The sequence below is a fragment of the Ustilaginoidea virens genome, chromosome 2 (genome assembly GCF_000687475.1).
Source record: "Ustilaginoidea virens chromosome 2, complete sequence".
NCBI classification, from domain to species: domain Eukaryota; kingdom Fungi; phylum Ascomycota; class Sordariomycetes; order Hypocreales; family Clavicipitaceae; genus Ustilaginoidea; species Ustilaginoidea virens.
The window spans coordinates 78,325-92,892 of record NC_057317.1 but is presented as its reverse complement, the minus strand read 5'-3'; the positions used below and the strand labels follow the sequence as shown (position 1 = coordinate 92,892).

Here is a 14,568-nt window from a genome sequence, read left to right as displayed (position 1 = left end):
CATGGCGCATGACCGAGCTATAATGCATTATGGCTGCTGTGGGAGTTGGTTGGTTCTACCGATCATGGTATGGCTAATCGGGGCAGAACACGCCAACTTCTTGCTCTGTCTGTACCTGAGAAATTTCCTTTGCTACGATAGAGGGATGGGCCATTCGGGCCGCAGACGGTATACCAACTACCTAGGTAGCTTCTCGCTCTGTCGACTAATACGAGCCATCGGCCAAGACCCTTTCCGTGACGGGGAAGTTGAAGGTGCTGTGGGTGTGCTGGAAGGGGTTGAGCTTGACAAGGGCATGCTTCCTTCGCAGATTACAGATCCATACCCGTGGGGTAGATGGTAGATGGCGACCAAACTGCTCCGTAGAGAATGGCGAAAGAGCCATAATTCAGCCTTGCTGCAAACTGGGTGGGTTTGTCCGTGTAATGTTGACTGACGACACTGGCTGGTAGAGATGAACGACTTGTGCTTGACGCTGCTGGCAAGACCACCAGTGGGAAAGTCTGCACTCGACCTGGCTCTAGTAGGTGCGCCCGAGTTGCGCAGTAAACACATCAGACTATTGTACATTGCATCATTGCGCAGATCCATAAGCAGCAAAGGCCTACCCCTGTGGACCACGATTCATCTGCCGGTTTCCTGATGTGGGGGTCCCAAAGGGCACTTGAAGTCTCTGGGTTGACAGAAGTTTTATCCTGCTTGAGATTGAAGAATGGGGGGAGATGAGTGTAAGAAGAAAATCGTAGATCAAGTCAAGGATTGGCCAGGGTGATGATCTGACCCTTCTGTAGCGAGAGAGTCCGCCAGCCATTGCGGAAATTGGGTCCGATAGATCGGTGGGTAGTGGGAAGATGTAAGCGCAAGCGCAGCGAGTGGACCTGATGGTGTAAGAGACGATCTTGTCCCCGGCGGACATGTCTTTTTTGTCAAGCGATCCAGTTGTATGCGCATCACCAGACTAGCAGGGTTGCTTTTGTCGATTCCACGGTTTCCCATTCCCGCCGCAACGGCCAGCACGATCCCGGACGGCAACGCAAAGACCTCGAAGGCAACAGCGCAGGAGTAGCGAGGCCACAGATCTCAAAAGGTCTGGTGCCAGGCATCACTGGCGCGGTTGTTTGTTGGCTGGCTGTTGGCCAAGTACAAATGGGAGACGACGGCTCGCGCGGCGGAAAGCAGTCAAACTCTTGTCCGCGTCGACGGCTGATGGGGGCAGGAATTCAGGCGCGCCGTGCGGCGTGATGCACGGCGACGCTGCTGGCAAACTTGTCGTCGACATGCCAAAGGAACGAGAAAAAGCGCATGTAGTTTTTACCCTTGTCCGTAAAAAGAACCATACATACCTACCTACATAAGAGCTGCCGTCCGTTCCTGCCTCGCCAGCGGAGGGAGGGGTCCGGGCCGCTGGATCCTGAGGCAGCCCTGGGCACTAGCATTAGGCGACCAGAATGCATCGCCATAGTTGTGCCGGCCCCCATTCCTCTCCACTTCAAGTCGGATCCGGCGACAGGCGGCCAAGTGCTAGACATGCCACCCTCCAGAGCTTACCCTGTGGCCAGGAGCAAGCGCCCGACGTTGCGGACGGCAGGGGCGAGGTTAGGCGAATCCGTTGCGATGAATTGTTTCCCACTTCGCATGCCGGGGTCCTCCTCGCTAGCGAAGAGGGGCTTGCCCGTACCAGATGTGTCAACGCCGTTGAAAAGCTTATGGTCTGGCGATTTCTGCCGGGGATCTATGATGTACATAGCTAGCGTGAGAGCTGGAAGAAGGAAGTCAGAGGAATCATGCCAAGTCTTCTTCAGCCACTGCCCTGCATCCATTCCCAGAGGAACTAGCAGCACTAGGCAATTCTTTTTTTTTTTTTTTTTTTTTTTTTTTTTTTTTTTTTTGCCCCGCCAGTTACAGGCCCCGTCGCAATGCTGAATGCTGCCTGCCATTCACTGTTTCTTCTGCATTGACTCTACCCCTTACAGTTGATATCATAAAAAGACACCAATCCTCCTCCGAGGCGGCAAACTAATAAAGCTGGAGCCAGGCCTAGACCGGCCACTAACCAACGAATGGCAGCGTCTTTCATGTTGCCAGCAGCCAGCGAATCTACCAAAGTTCGTGCCAGCTGTTTCGCGTCGGCTATCAGCTATCAGGGGGGTGCGGTTCTTGCCGCTACGCTGGGCGTCGTGCCATCCATCCATCACTCATGTGCCGCATTCCACATGCAAGCAGCAAGGGCCAGGCAGCAATCTGCTCAGGACATTGACGCAAAACGGCTGGGGCGTTGCGACATGTACGGCCCTGTTTCTACAGCGGCATCTCAGAAATCCAGAGCCACATGGGTCATGTAACCATCAGCTGTTTCAAGATTCAACGAGGCCGCGCTGACGACATTGGAGATACCTCGGTACCTGGTTCAGCGCCGGGATGGGCCAAGTTCACAGCTACGCCGTACGTACACGCTAGGTAGGCACCTAGGTAGGTAGAGGTACGCAGCAAGCAAGCACTGACAGCCCTTTGATTCGACAGGCAACATCGAAGTCAGCGTAGGTGGTGTCAATGCAACCAGGGCTCATGTATTTCCCCGGGCCTGTAACTGTGAAGCCCTGCGTCAAGCGGTGCACATGTCTCGAAGCGTGCGACTGCGTTGCAACCAATGCCACCGCACCGACTTGCACGAGGAAAAAGCGAAAAAAAAAAGAAAAAGGAAAAAAAATCCGCGTCAGGACCGAGTCAGCCTGCATTAGGTAGGTACCCAAGGTAGAGAGACAAGTCATCTCCCCATCTTCTTTCGGCATTGATGCTTTCGCGCACTCTGCAAGCCCCATTGCTGTTTGCTCAGCAGATCTGTGCGTTGTTTTACCCATGACTGTTGCGCCAGCTGAGACTCCGGGGTTGGCTTCAATTTGAACTGATGTTATGTAGGGTGCTCCGTGCCTAGTGCTACCTCCTGGTATGTAGCCGCTAGAAGTTGAGGGGTCCCGTCGAAACTTTCAATTCATCAATTACCTTACTCAATTGCTACCCCAGGCCGCCCAGGCTGGTGGTATAGGCATGGAGAGTCGATCTTGGCCCCATGATTGGCAGGGCCCATGCATGGCTCAATAAGACGCATTTATCAATGTTAGTAAACTAAACTAGAAGAGGGAGTAGGGAGTAGGGAGTAGCTACTACGTGGATCAACAGCCTCAGCGAAAAAAGTTCCAGGTCTGCTTCTTTCGTCCGGCTAGCGGGTCTGATGAAGCCGTCGAGGACGTACAGTACGTCACAGAGCGCCCCTGAAATCGGCGCAACCCGACTGCGTTTGTGCCGACGCCTCTTATCCAGCACAGGGCGCGGGACTTTTGTCATCAGGTCGCCGTTACGAACTAAGAATCAAAGGAACAACAATCACGTGATGGTATCGCCGGGGAGAGGGGTGAATGGAAACGGGCCTGACATCGGTCCAGTAGCATGAGAGCGACCAGCATCTCATTGGCCTACCCCAGCCCGGCACGCCTGGAACAACCCAGCCTGGATACTGGCACGGTCTGCCGCCTCGGGTCGCCTCGCCGCAGGAGCCAGCATATCTGTATTGCACGGCCTGAGGTCTTCCTCAAGACAGACCAAGACAGACACAGACTCAACAGGTCCCGACCGGCGGTGGCAATCAGCTATTGAACACCCCCAGCGCGGGGGGGGGGGCTCTCGACACCGCTAGCTCCCTTCTCGTGGTTTCTATTTCCTTCTTGTTTTACCCTGCAGTTCCCCGGCCTTTACGTCGGCCCTGCTGCAACGCGGACGGGCTCGTGAATGCTGTTGCAGGTGTTCCTCGCTCACCTGAGAACAATCTCTGTGCGCTGCGCAGTTCCTGACTCTTTTTACTTCACCCGCGCTCAAGCAGTGTTTCACTGATCAGCGGCTTGCGGTTGGGTTGTTGAGATCTGGCTAATAAAAGCCAGCGCTAAGGGGCCAACCCTGCCGAGGGCACGATTTTGACTCGCTGGTTGGCCGACTGAGCTGCGCGATGGCCCCCTTTGCCGTCCGTAACGTCTCCGGCTCTGCTAAGCTAGCTTGAGCTATTGTTCTCGTCTGGCGACAGAAAGTTATGTCCGCACAGCAACTCAGCAAGCCGTAAAGCCGCACCTGTAGTGACCTGACGGCCGAATCTGCTGCATCCTCCACCGCTGCAATCAGGTGGGCCCGCTTGAATGGGGGCGTCTGGGGACTTGTTCCCGTGTCGCATGCTGGCGGCGGACGGTGAGGCGAGGAGCATCTTGTCTGCTTGGTATCTTGCCATAAACCTACCGAGGATCATCCTCAGCACCCTCAGGTTACTATTCCCACGTGCGGGCTGGATAATTGACCCCCCACAAGGATTCGTCAGAACGGCCGAGTGGTCAAAAAGCTGAGGCCGAGTTATTCGCAAAGCCTTTTGAATTCGACTCTCGGCGCTGGGGAGCAAACGCACGCCCCCCTTTCACATTCGCACCACCCTTACATTGGGGCCTGGGCTACCCCCAAGGCAGTCCCTGTTCGTTCCGTGACGCTTGGCTCCTGGTTCGACTTCGTGGTCGACATGTGGTGCTGGCTGGGAGCCGGCCTCAGCAAGGGTGTTTTTCTAGGAAATTAGTATTGAGCTTGTGATGTACAACGATGCAGTATCGGACCCGTGAGGAAGGATGTAGATGAACGACGAGGGGGGCAAGGACATATAACCATAACCGGGGAAAGGAAAAAAAAAGGTATAAACATAAACCTCCCATCTCCCCCTTCCCGGTCTGTCAGTCCTTCCCTCATCCTGCTCTATATTCACTCTGCAAACCTTACAGTCGTTTCAGTTCCGGTCCCACCTCACAGACTCCAACACTCTTTTTAACCACACCGAAAAAGAGCCTTGCAAAGCCCCTTACCAACAGTATGAAGTTCTCCACTGTCGCCGTTATTGCCGCCACTGGCGCGGCTGCCCAGCTCCAGGTCATCCAAGGAGTCTTCGTCAAGATCACCGCCGCCGTTGATGCTCTCGAGACCGCTACCAGGAACTCTGGCGGCGATGTTAGTTCTCTCCAGGCCAAGTCTGATGCCCTCGTCGCTGCCATCCTGGACGGCAAGAAAACCGTCGACGGCTCCCAGGACCTCACCCTTGCCGATTCGGTTGGCCTGACCGAGCCTGTCACCAGCTTGACCAAGAAGTCGCAGAACCTTGCCGACGATTTCAAGGCTTCAAGACCCCGAGTTGAGAAGCTTGGCGCCTGCGATATTGTTCGCTCAAAGCTCGCCGCCATCGCCAACGGCTCCAAGGACCTGACCGAGTCTGTTGTTTCCAAGATTCCCAAGGATGCTCAGACCATTGCCGCCAGCCTTGCCGCCGGCTTGAGCAAGGTGCTTGAGCAGAGCCGATCCGATTTCTCCGAGGACAAATGCAAGAACGCTGCCGGTCACAGCACGCCGTCCGCAGCCCCCTCCACGCCCGCTTCCTCCCCCTCTGCTTCTGCTCCCGCTTCGGCTTCGGCTCCGGCTTCTGCTTCGGCTTCGTCTTCTGCCCCTGCCTCCACCAGCCACGCCGAAGAAGCTTCCAAGACCTCTGAACCTGCGACCACCGTTACCACCTTCGTTTCCGGCACCGGCTGTGCTGGACCTTCCCACGGCAACAGCACTGCCACTACCACCCCCATCGTCACCGCCGGTGCCTCTTTCCTGGCTCCCGCTGGGGCTCTCGCCATGGCTGTCGTCGCTGCTCTCCTGTAAATGCAAATCGTGAGCCCGGTAGCTTTGATGGGTAAACAGAAGACTCTTGGTTTGATAACGCATGGATGCTGCATCTTGTTTCCCAAAATGTCGGAAATTTTTCGAAATTTAATGTCCCGAACGACAGGAAAATTGGCGTTCCGTTAATGGTTTCAATGTATCATAAGGTGGAAGGATTTTTTTGGACAGTTTGTCTTTACTTTCTTATGCGGCGGTTAGCTGGACAGTGTCGAATTCGGCCACTTAGTCTACCATGTCGTATGAACGCAATTCGCTTCTTCCTCTCCATTTCAGGACGGAATCAACTTGCCTAGTCCTCAACCGCGTCGTCTGCATCCAAGCTTCCGTCTTAATGGCTTCGAATTGATCTTGCTGGTGTAGATGCAATCTTTTGGGCTAGCATTCCGATCCCAGAAGACGATATCTTCTACCGAATTATGCAACTTGAGAGCAGGGAATAAATACCAAGAGTCAGAACACCCAAGTCTGGCGCAGTTGAGGAAACTTGCATCTCCCTATCTTGGTGATACATGGTTCGTCTCAACTGGTGCCGTCCTGTCGATGGAAGTCCGTGAGGTTGGAGCCCGCCGCTAAAACAGTCACAGAACATGACAGATAGAGACGCCTTAAGGGTAAACAATATGATAAATGCGATTGAGCCGGGTAAAATGGCAATCTCTTGGTCGAACTCGATTGTGAGAAATCTCACTGAACCTGACAAAAGCCTTAATGGTGGCGATTGGTCGACAGGCGCACTGGCCAAGGTACCGGACGCCTTGCCTGCATGTCGTGGCGGTGCTGTGGTGCTGCGCCACACCGACCGTCGAAAACCCCATTCAAGGGGTTCGTGTCTCCCAACCAAGCTCACTCATCCCTTGATCTGCATTGTCGCATCATTGTTCACGTTTTCCACGCGTCGCTGCTGGGCGGGGTCAAAGAATTTTCTCTGGATTTCCCATTCTTTACACTCATTTATCCCGTATATCCCGTTTGCTCCTTTTCCCCTCGACTTTGGACGCCTCGCCCGTGGCGTCAACCCCCGAAAATGTCGGACAAGAAAAGCGACGACGTGGTGATTCGCATGCCCGAGGGGAATGGCCATGCCAATGGCAAGCAGCTGCCGGGCTTTTCGCCCGCCAAGGCAAAGACGGACGCGCTCAGGGGGTCCATGTCGTCTTTGGATAACAACCGTGGCGCGTCTGTGTTCGCGTACTGCTTGAGTTCGATGAGTATGACCATTGTGAACAAGTACGTTGTTTCGGGATCCAGCTGGAATATGAACTTGCTGTATCTTGCTGTACAGGTGTGTCTCCCTCATTCAAGCCAACGGAAAGGGACAAGGAAGTTGTCGACCAACATGCGCTAACGTGGACAGTCAATTGTCGGCACTGTTGCCATTCTAATGTGCAAACAGGCGGGCATGGTCAGAGACCTCGGCCCTTTTGATTCGCAAAAAGCCAAGACATGTATGCTTCACCGACTCCGAAATAACTGGGGGAAAAAAAGTGCTGACGTCAGCCAGGGTTCCCTATCGCTTTGCTCCTTGTGGCCATGATTTATACCGGCAACAAAGCTCTTCAGTATTTGTCTGTGCCCGTGTACACCATTTTCAAGAACTTGACCATTATTGTCATTGCCTATGGGGAGGTTTTCTGGTTTGGAAGCAGCGTCGGCCCCCTGACTCTCGTTTCCTTTGCCATGATGGTCTTTAGCTCCGTGGTGGCTGCGTGGGCAGATTCCAGGATTGCGGAAAGTGCTGCTGCCGTGGCTACTTTGAACGCTGGTTACGGCTGGATGGGAATCAACGTCTTCTGCGCAGCGTCGTATGCCTTGAGCATGCGCAAGGTTATCAAGAAGACGGGGTTTAATAACTGGGAAGGTTTGTTGCTGGCTCTTCCCACTCGTCTATATCCGGGGGGCGAATCGTGAAGACGAGAGAAAGAGTTTACTGACCTTTCCAACAGTCATGTACTACAACAACCTGCTCACCATCCCTGTGCTCATGCTGTCTTCCCTCCTCGTCGAAGATTGGTCCTCTTCCAACCTCAACAGCAACTTCCCCGAAGCATCTCGCGGCAAAATGATCATAGGCATGATCTACTCGGGTCTCGGAGCTATCTTCATCTCTTACTCGACTGCCTGGTGCATACGCGCCACTTCATCCACCACATATGCCATGGTTGGCGCGCTCAACAAGCTGCCCGTGGCTGTTTTGGGCATCATATTCTTCGCGGCACCGGTCACCTTGGGCAGTGTCTCGGCTATTTTTCTGGGTTTCGTCAGTGGCATCGTTTATACGGTGGCCAAGCTGCAGAACAAGGAGAAGCCCAAGCCCGCACTTCCCTTGACCAACAAGATGTGAACAGCTTCTGTAGTGCACTGGATTGCGTTGCCGTCCGACTTGCGGCTTGGCAGGTGTTGGATTCTTGTTTCGTGACGGAGTGTTTTAGGGATACTTTTTCAGGGCGGCTGGCTTACTATCGAGTGCGGCCTTTGACCGCCCTATCCTAGAGTCAAGGCGGGCTTTTTAAATCTTGTATTTATACTGGCAAGACCTTGAGCATTTTGGGCAGCGCATTTTTTGAGGTGCGGGACATGACTCGAACGGGTCTTGCACTTGGGTTTGGCGTTTCGGTTTTCTAGCCCTCATAGTGAGGTTGAGGCGGCCACATCTGGGAGTCTGACCGAGGGCACGGAGATATACAACACACATCTGGCTCAAGGATTACCGGTGTCGGCAAAAATTTCATGGGTGACATTAGGACTAATCACAACAAGAGATGACATGGGAGTGCAGTTTTGGCGTAATAACTGGGCATACAGCATGGATTGCACTGTAGTAGGACGTTGGCATATTCTTCACCCTGTCAATTTACCCCTTCCATCAAGGACTGGACTCATCATTCCGGAGAAGCCTGCCTAGATCCATCAGCCGCTTTATGCCCTCTGTAGAAGCATTCGCGACGCTCGATGTCTTCTCGCAATGAGTTGTGTGTATGAAGAACGGCAAATCAGACGCTTCGGCGAAACCCCGGCCCGACCCAGCCATCTTCTTCCTCCCGTTTTCCATTCAGCGCCGTGACATTACAGTTCACTCACCATCATTGCCCACCATGTCCATGTTTCGGGCGAAAAAGCTCGATCTGGGCTGCTTCGTCAAGGTTCGCACGATAAGAGACCACACGAAGCGCAAGGTCTTTGAGCAATTCGAGGCAGAGAGGTACGCCCCCCCTCCCCCCCCCCCCGCGGCTTCTCGCCCATGATGCCGCGCTACCCGCGCAAAAAGCCCCGTTTCTACGAGAAAATCGCCAATTTTCAAGAGGCGCGTTCAAAAGAGTGCTGATGGAGTCTTTTTTTTTCTTTTTTTTTTTTCATTCTCCCCTCACTAGGCAAGCCCTCCGGTACATTATCCGCAACACGACGCTTGCTCCTCGCGTCCGAGCCGAAGCGCAGCTGCAGCTTACACAAATGCACGCCTACACGCGGCCCACGCAGATCCGAAACAGATGCATCATGGGAGGGCAGGGACGTGGTGTTTTGAGCGATTTCAAGATGACGAGGGTAAGGACCGAACGCGCTCTCTTGGAGGGATTAGCCTGGCGGGTTGGCCGGCGCCTTGGTGGCGCGGGAAAGCTGACCTTGTTGCAGTTTAACTTCAGGCTGCAAGCCATGGCGGGGAATCTGCCTGGTGTGAAGCGGGCGAGTTGGTGAACAAGTCGTGGGGAGTTGTATGATGTAATGTTGCGCGGTGTACGAGTGCTTGGCTGCGAGGCGCGGATGAGCTTGTAATTGGGTTCGGGTGGGTTTTGACGAGTGTCGAGGGCATTATCGTCTTGTCCTGAAGGGGTTGAGGGGAGGAAAAGGACGTTCGGTTTGCGGCTTGCGGTTTGCGGGTGGATGGTGGAGGTCAGCTGGATATCGGTATCAAGAAGTTGGCGAGTAGGTTTCTGATGAATTTGGGAGCCACCAAGCTTGCACGGGGAGCGAGCAGTTGTTGGCGCAGCGGGATCCAATGACCTTCCTTCGAAGAAGAATAATGGAGTTGGTCTGCGAATCGCGGGCACGACAAGATGGCATCGCACTTGCAAGACAGGAACAGAGGTCAACTTCAGTTCCCACCCACTGCCATACACGACTGCTTTCTCGACAACCTACCAGCATTTCTTGAATTCAAGTCAGCTTACGTCAGGCTACGCCTTGTTTTCCGGCCAGTATGCTATACCGAATGGTCGTCAAAGACTGCGAGTCCAGGCGTCGCTGGATGCATTACATTTGTTGGACATGATTCCTCGTCCATCAAGGCCGGAATACCGAGTTGAGAACATGCGCAATTACCCACCTTCTTGGTAGGTAGGTACCTTCCATTGAGCGCCAGCTTGAGTTCTAGTTATTGTTTTCAGCCCATTACCAATCAAGAGATGACTTGAAGCAGTTGGTGAGAGGTGAATGGCGGCGTATATTCGCCGTCAACCGACCTGTGTTATCAGAGGTGACTTTCTAGGCCGCGGTACTCCGTCCGTATCTACACGCCACTTACCGTATCAATACCGGCTGAAAAAAAGTGGACCAACGGCAGCCTCGCCTCTGGGGCAAGCTCGCCGCTTCCGCCATTTCCTGTGTTCATCCCCCAACACCAAACACCAAAGGCGAAAAAAATCACAAAAGCCCGGCTGCTTGCTTCGAGCACAAACATCATGGGTGGCGGCGATCTCAACCTCAAAAAGTCGTTTCATCCGACGCTGCGGCGAAACCAGCAGGCCGTCTGGGACGAAGAACAAAAGGCGCTCGCCGAGCGAAAGCGCACCCAGCAGCGCATCAATGAGATCAAGGAGGAGCGCGCCAAGGAGGAGCTGCAGCGGCAGCTGGAGGCCGCCGGCGGCAAGAAGCGAGTCGACCGCGTCGACTGGATGTACCAGGGCCCCACGGACGGCCAGGTTGGGACCACCGAGGAGACGGAGGCCTACCTGCTGGGCAAGCGGCGGATCGACAACCTCATCAAGGGAACCGAGCACAAGAAGCTGGAGAAGGCGGCCGGGGAGGAGAGCTTCATGGCTCTGCAGAACGCCAACAGCGCCAGAGACACCGCCGCCAAGGTTCGCGACGACCCGCTGCTCGCCATCAAGCGACAGGAGCAGGCTGCGTACGAGGCCATGATGAACGACCCTGTCAGGCGGCGGAAGCTGCTGTCCTCGATGGGCGCAGCGGATGACAGGAAGAAGAAGGAGAGGTCGCGAGATAAGGAAAGCAGGCGCAGGAGACATGAGCATGGGCATGGCCGACACGGACACAGGAGCAGAAGCAGGGAGAGACACTCGGATGAGCAAGACGGGGGACCCCGACGTAGTCGCAGAGAACGAAGCGCAGGTCGGGCAAGGGAATCGGACGAGGGGGAGAGGCGGCATGGGGGGCGGCGGCGGCACAGATCGTATTCACGGTCGCGCAGTCCGCGGCAGTGGCGCCGTCAAGACGGGCAGGACGAGGAGCGTCGGGAGAGACACGGGCCTCGTCGACATTCGGGCGATGATGACAGCCTACGACGGCCAAGACACGATTCTCGGGAGAGACGGTCCGATGGGCACCACAGGGGCGGTGATGATTTGGACGGGGGAAGCCGACACGGCCAGAGACGGGCGGCGGGACCGTGGCGGGACCACGACCGAGACGGAGCGGCTGAAAAGGCGCGCAGGTTAGCCGCCATGCAGTCTGCCGCGTCCGAGATGGATCACGACCGCGGGAAGCGTCTCGCTGCCCTGGAGGAGCAGGAACGCGCGGCAAGGGAGGCGGAGGACAGAGCGAGGGAGCGGCACGGCGAGCGAGGCTTTGCGAACGGCCTGCACAAACAGGCTGGCAAGATGGATCTGGGCGAGCGAATAGGTCGAAACAGGCAAGCGTACCAGCGGGAGGACGATTAAGTGTGCTGATGGCAGTTGGGCGGTGCGCATGCTGCGTCTTTTGTGTGGCAGACTTGTAACTGAGGCTTGGCTTGGGTGCGAGGCGCTTTGCGTTGGGGGTCACAGTCAAATGAATCTCGTGCTATTGGCAGTCTGCAGGTGATGAAAATACTGGATAAGCCATCATCTGGTATTCTCCCCCCCCCCCTTCTCTCTCTCTCCCTTTTGTTTGCTTGTTTCGCGCACTGGGATTTGCTTCTTCCCGCGTTTGGCAAGGTGACAGGTTGTCGACTCCCCCAGGAATACGTCTTGCTATTGCCCGGCTGCAATGGGCAGCTGCCTGGGTCCGTACGGCCAGTGGCAAGAGTGATCTACGTCGGGGTTGCCCATCGTCCCGGAGAGCTTCTTTTGATCTGGGTGTAGCCTGGACGGGCCTTTTTCTGCCTTTACATCATCCCAGCTTATTCCGGGTCGGATGCTAAATACCTACGTAGGACTGCGGAGTAACTTTGCGCCCCTATAAGCGGTTGCCATCGTATAATTGCGCAGCTGTCGATGAGCAATGTCAGAGACGCAGGGCGAGATGAAGGTGAGGTTTTTGCCCGGTTTCGCGGCAGCAAGCAGCGGCTACGACCAGACGCCATACTTACATACCACGGCGGGAATTTGGCCATTAGCATCAGTGCGTACCCTGCGAAGCATCATCAGCCACCCACATGAAAAGTAGAAGAAGGCAGCGGCACCAGTGAGCTAGCCTGCGCTTTGGCGCCATCGGCTGCCAGGTGGCATCTTGTCTCGAGACGTTTTAGGGGGCGAGGAGACGCGCTGGTTATGTCTGGTAGGATTGCATTGCACCGCCCTCGACCATCTTTGAGCTACCGCGTATGTACCGTAGCATTAGGTTAGGTTGTTCACATCAGGAAGGTACCTAGGTGGACCGGTGCACAGGAACAAGGTTCAAATTGCCAACAGCCAGCGCCTGCTTACGGCTATGTACCAGCTGGCAGTTGGCAGGTACCTAGAGGTAGGTAAGGTACTCCGTAGCTGTTAGTAATAAGTTGGCAGTTACGCTTTTCGGATTCCCCAGGCTCCATAACCTTGGGACGTCGCTGGCCCGCGTGGGACTAGCCGCTTCCTTCCTTCCTTCGCGCTGCGCAGCTCCCTCCCCTGACATGTTCTCTTCTCCCCCAAAATTGAACGATAATAAATAATCTGCACAATCTTCACTACTCTAGGTAGGCTACCAAGGCAACTAGGTATCGACCAAGGAGCCAGCCAGCCAGCCAGCCAGCCACCGAACTGTTCCTTGTTTCGTCCTGTTACAGAGAAGTAGCTTTGGCTGCACGCATCCAACCAAAATCCCCGTCGATAGATATTCCACTTCCACACACGTACCCTGCGTCACCCCACGACGTCACGACTGCCGCCATTTCCGGCTTTTCTGGGCTGGAGCTCTTTATACTACTCTGCTGTCAATTGAGCGGAGCGTCGTTGAGATGCCTCTCTGCGGCGGATCGAAAACGGTCCAGCGTAAGCTGGTGCTTTTGTACGTGGTTTTGCCGCCGATCGACCCAACGGGAAAAAACGAGCCGCGAAATTCCGGCTGGGGGATTCCAGAGGTCACGCTGGACCAATATGCTGACGTTCATCTTTCTTTCCAGAGGCGACGGCGCCAGCGGTAAAACATCGCTGCTCAATGTATTTACCAGAGGGTATGTTTCTGTTTCCACTTGCTGCCACCTCCCGGCGCGCCGCTACAAGAGATGGCATGTTGACTTGAGAAAAGCTACTTTCCGACCGTGTACGAGCCTACCGTTTTCGAAAACTACGTTCACGGTAAGACGAGGCGAAAGTTGGTGCACGAGCTGCACATAGGTTAAACATTGGGCTATGCGGATCGCGCGCGCTGACCACGGGACGCAACAGACATTTTTGTCGACAATGTTCACATTGAGCTTTCGCTCTGGGATACAGCCGGTCAGGAGGAGTTTGATCGCTTGCGGTCTTTATCCTACGGTATGCATAGAGCTGGTGTTTTGTGGGTATTGCTGGGGTAGCGCAGCACTGACTTTGGGGCGCGTAGACGACACCGATCTCATCATGCTTTGCTATTCCGTGGACAGCAAGGATTCCCTCGAAAACGTCGAGTCGAAATGGGTTGGCGAGATTGCCGACAACTGCCCTGGCGTCAAGTTGGTCCTCGTCGCCCTGAAATGCGACCTCCGCGAGGGCAACAACGACGACGACGGCGAAGACGGCGCAGGCGCAACTCTCCCCCCCGAGGTCGCGGCGATAGAACGTCCCTCGGGACCGCTGATTGAATACGACAAGGGTCTTGAAGTGGCCAAGCGGATAGGAGCCTCGCGCTATCTCGAGTGCTCGGCCATGAAGAACCGCGGCGTCAACGAAGCCTTTACCGAGGCGGCGCGCGTTGCATTGAGCGTCAAGAAGGAAAGGGAAGAGAACAAGTGCAGCGTCATGTGAGGCGCGCTGCCACGAAGCACTACGAAAAACCGAATACCCCCGACCGATTTGCGTCTGCGCTGCGTGTTTCTGGACTCGCTCCCCCCCCCCCCCCCCCCCATATCTCCTTGCTCCATGTTTTCTGATCCCATTTCAGTACTTGTTACTCGTTGAAGCTGCCAAGCTGGCGTGAGCGCGGACTGTCAGACGGCATTGCTCCAAGTTACTTCAATACCCTATTCTCGTGTGTTTTCGAACGTGGAAACCCTCCTAATTTCTGCCTTGTTGCGTCGGGTTATCTGGGCCTCGGTTGCTGCGAATTGATGATGATTTAATTGCTCTACTCTTTTTTATTTTGTACATATTTTGCAAGGAAGGGGCGGTAAAGACGGCCCAATATGCGGGGGATGGAGAAGATGTCTTTGATCTGACGGGTACTTCTTTTTTTAATATCTTCTTTTGTCGTCATTTCTACCTTTGATGATTTCTGGGAACA

General features: G+C 54.9%; 5 protein-coding genes across 5 annotated transcripts; all 5 read left to right on the top strand.

Annotated features, from left to right (window-relative positions):
* Window positions 1–4,890: 4,890 nt before the first annotated feature.
* UV8b_01791 (uncharacterized protein) lies at window positions 4,891–5,718 on the top strand (the record flags this gene model as incomplete). The annotated part of the gene is made up of 1 exon (XM_043139289.1): window positions 4,891–5,718. One exon carries the CDS (start codon window positions 4,891–4,893, stop codon window positions 5,716–5,718), a length of 828 nt encoding a protein of 275 aa, XP_042995223.1.
* Window positions 5,719–6,763: 1,045 nt separating this feature from the next.
* Window positions 6,764–8,080, top strand: UV8b_01790 (uncharacterized protein; the record flags this gene model as incomplete). Its single annotated transcript, XM_043139288.1, has 4 exons — window positions 6,764–7,021; window positions 7,094–7,184; window positions 7,241–7,597; window positions 7,683–8,080. The coding sequence occupies 4 exons, from the start codon at window positions 6,764–6,766 to the stop codon at window positions 8,078–8,080; spliced, it is 1,104 nt and encodes a 367-aa protein (XP_042995222.1).
* Window positions 8,081–8,831: 751 nt separating this feature from the next.
* Window positions 8,832–9,429, top strand: UV8b_01789 (uncharacterized protein; the record flags this gene model as incomplete). The annotated part of the gene is made up of 3 exons (XM_043139287.1): window positions 8,832–8,938; window positions 9,108–9,279; window positions 9,367–9,429. 3 exons carry the CDS (start codon window positions 8,832–8,834, stop codon window positions 9,427–9,429), a joined length of 342 nt encoding a protein of 113 aa, XP_042995221.1.
* A 983-nt stretch (window positions 9,430–10,412) lies between these two features.
* UV8b_01788 (uncharacterized protein) lies at window positions 10,413–11,630 on the top strand (the record flags this gene model as incomplete). Its single annotated transcript, XM_043139286.1, has 1 exon — window positions 10,413–11,630. The coding sequence occupies one exon, from the start codon at window positions 10,413–10,415 to the stop codon at window positions 11,628–11,630; it is 1,218 nt and encodes a 405-aa protein (XP_042995220.1).
* Window positions 11,631–13,105: 1,475 nt separating this feature from the next.
* Window positions 13,106–14,093, top strand: UV8b_01787 (uncharacterized protein; the record flags this gene model as incomplete). The annotated part of the gene is made up of 5 exons (XM_043139285.1): window positions 13,106–13,155; window positions 13,271–13,321; window positions 13,396–13,445; window positions 13,536–13,625; window positions 13,693–14,093. 5 exons carry the CDS (start codon window positions 13,106–13,108, stop codon window positions 14,091–14,093), a joined length of 642 nt encoding a protein of 213 aa, XP_042995219.1.
* Between the last annotated feature and the right edge of the window lie 475 nt (window positions 14,094–14,568).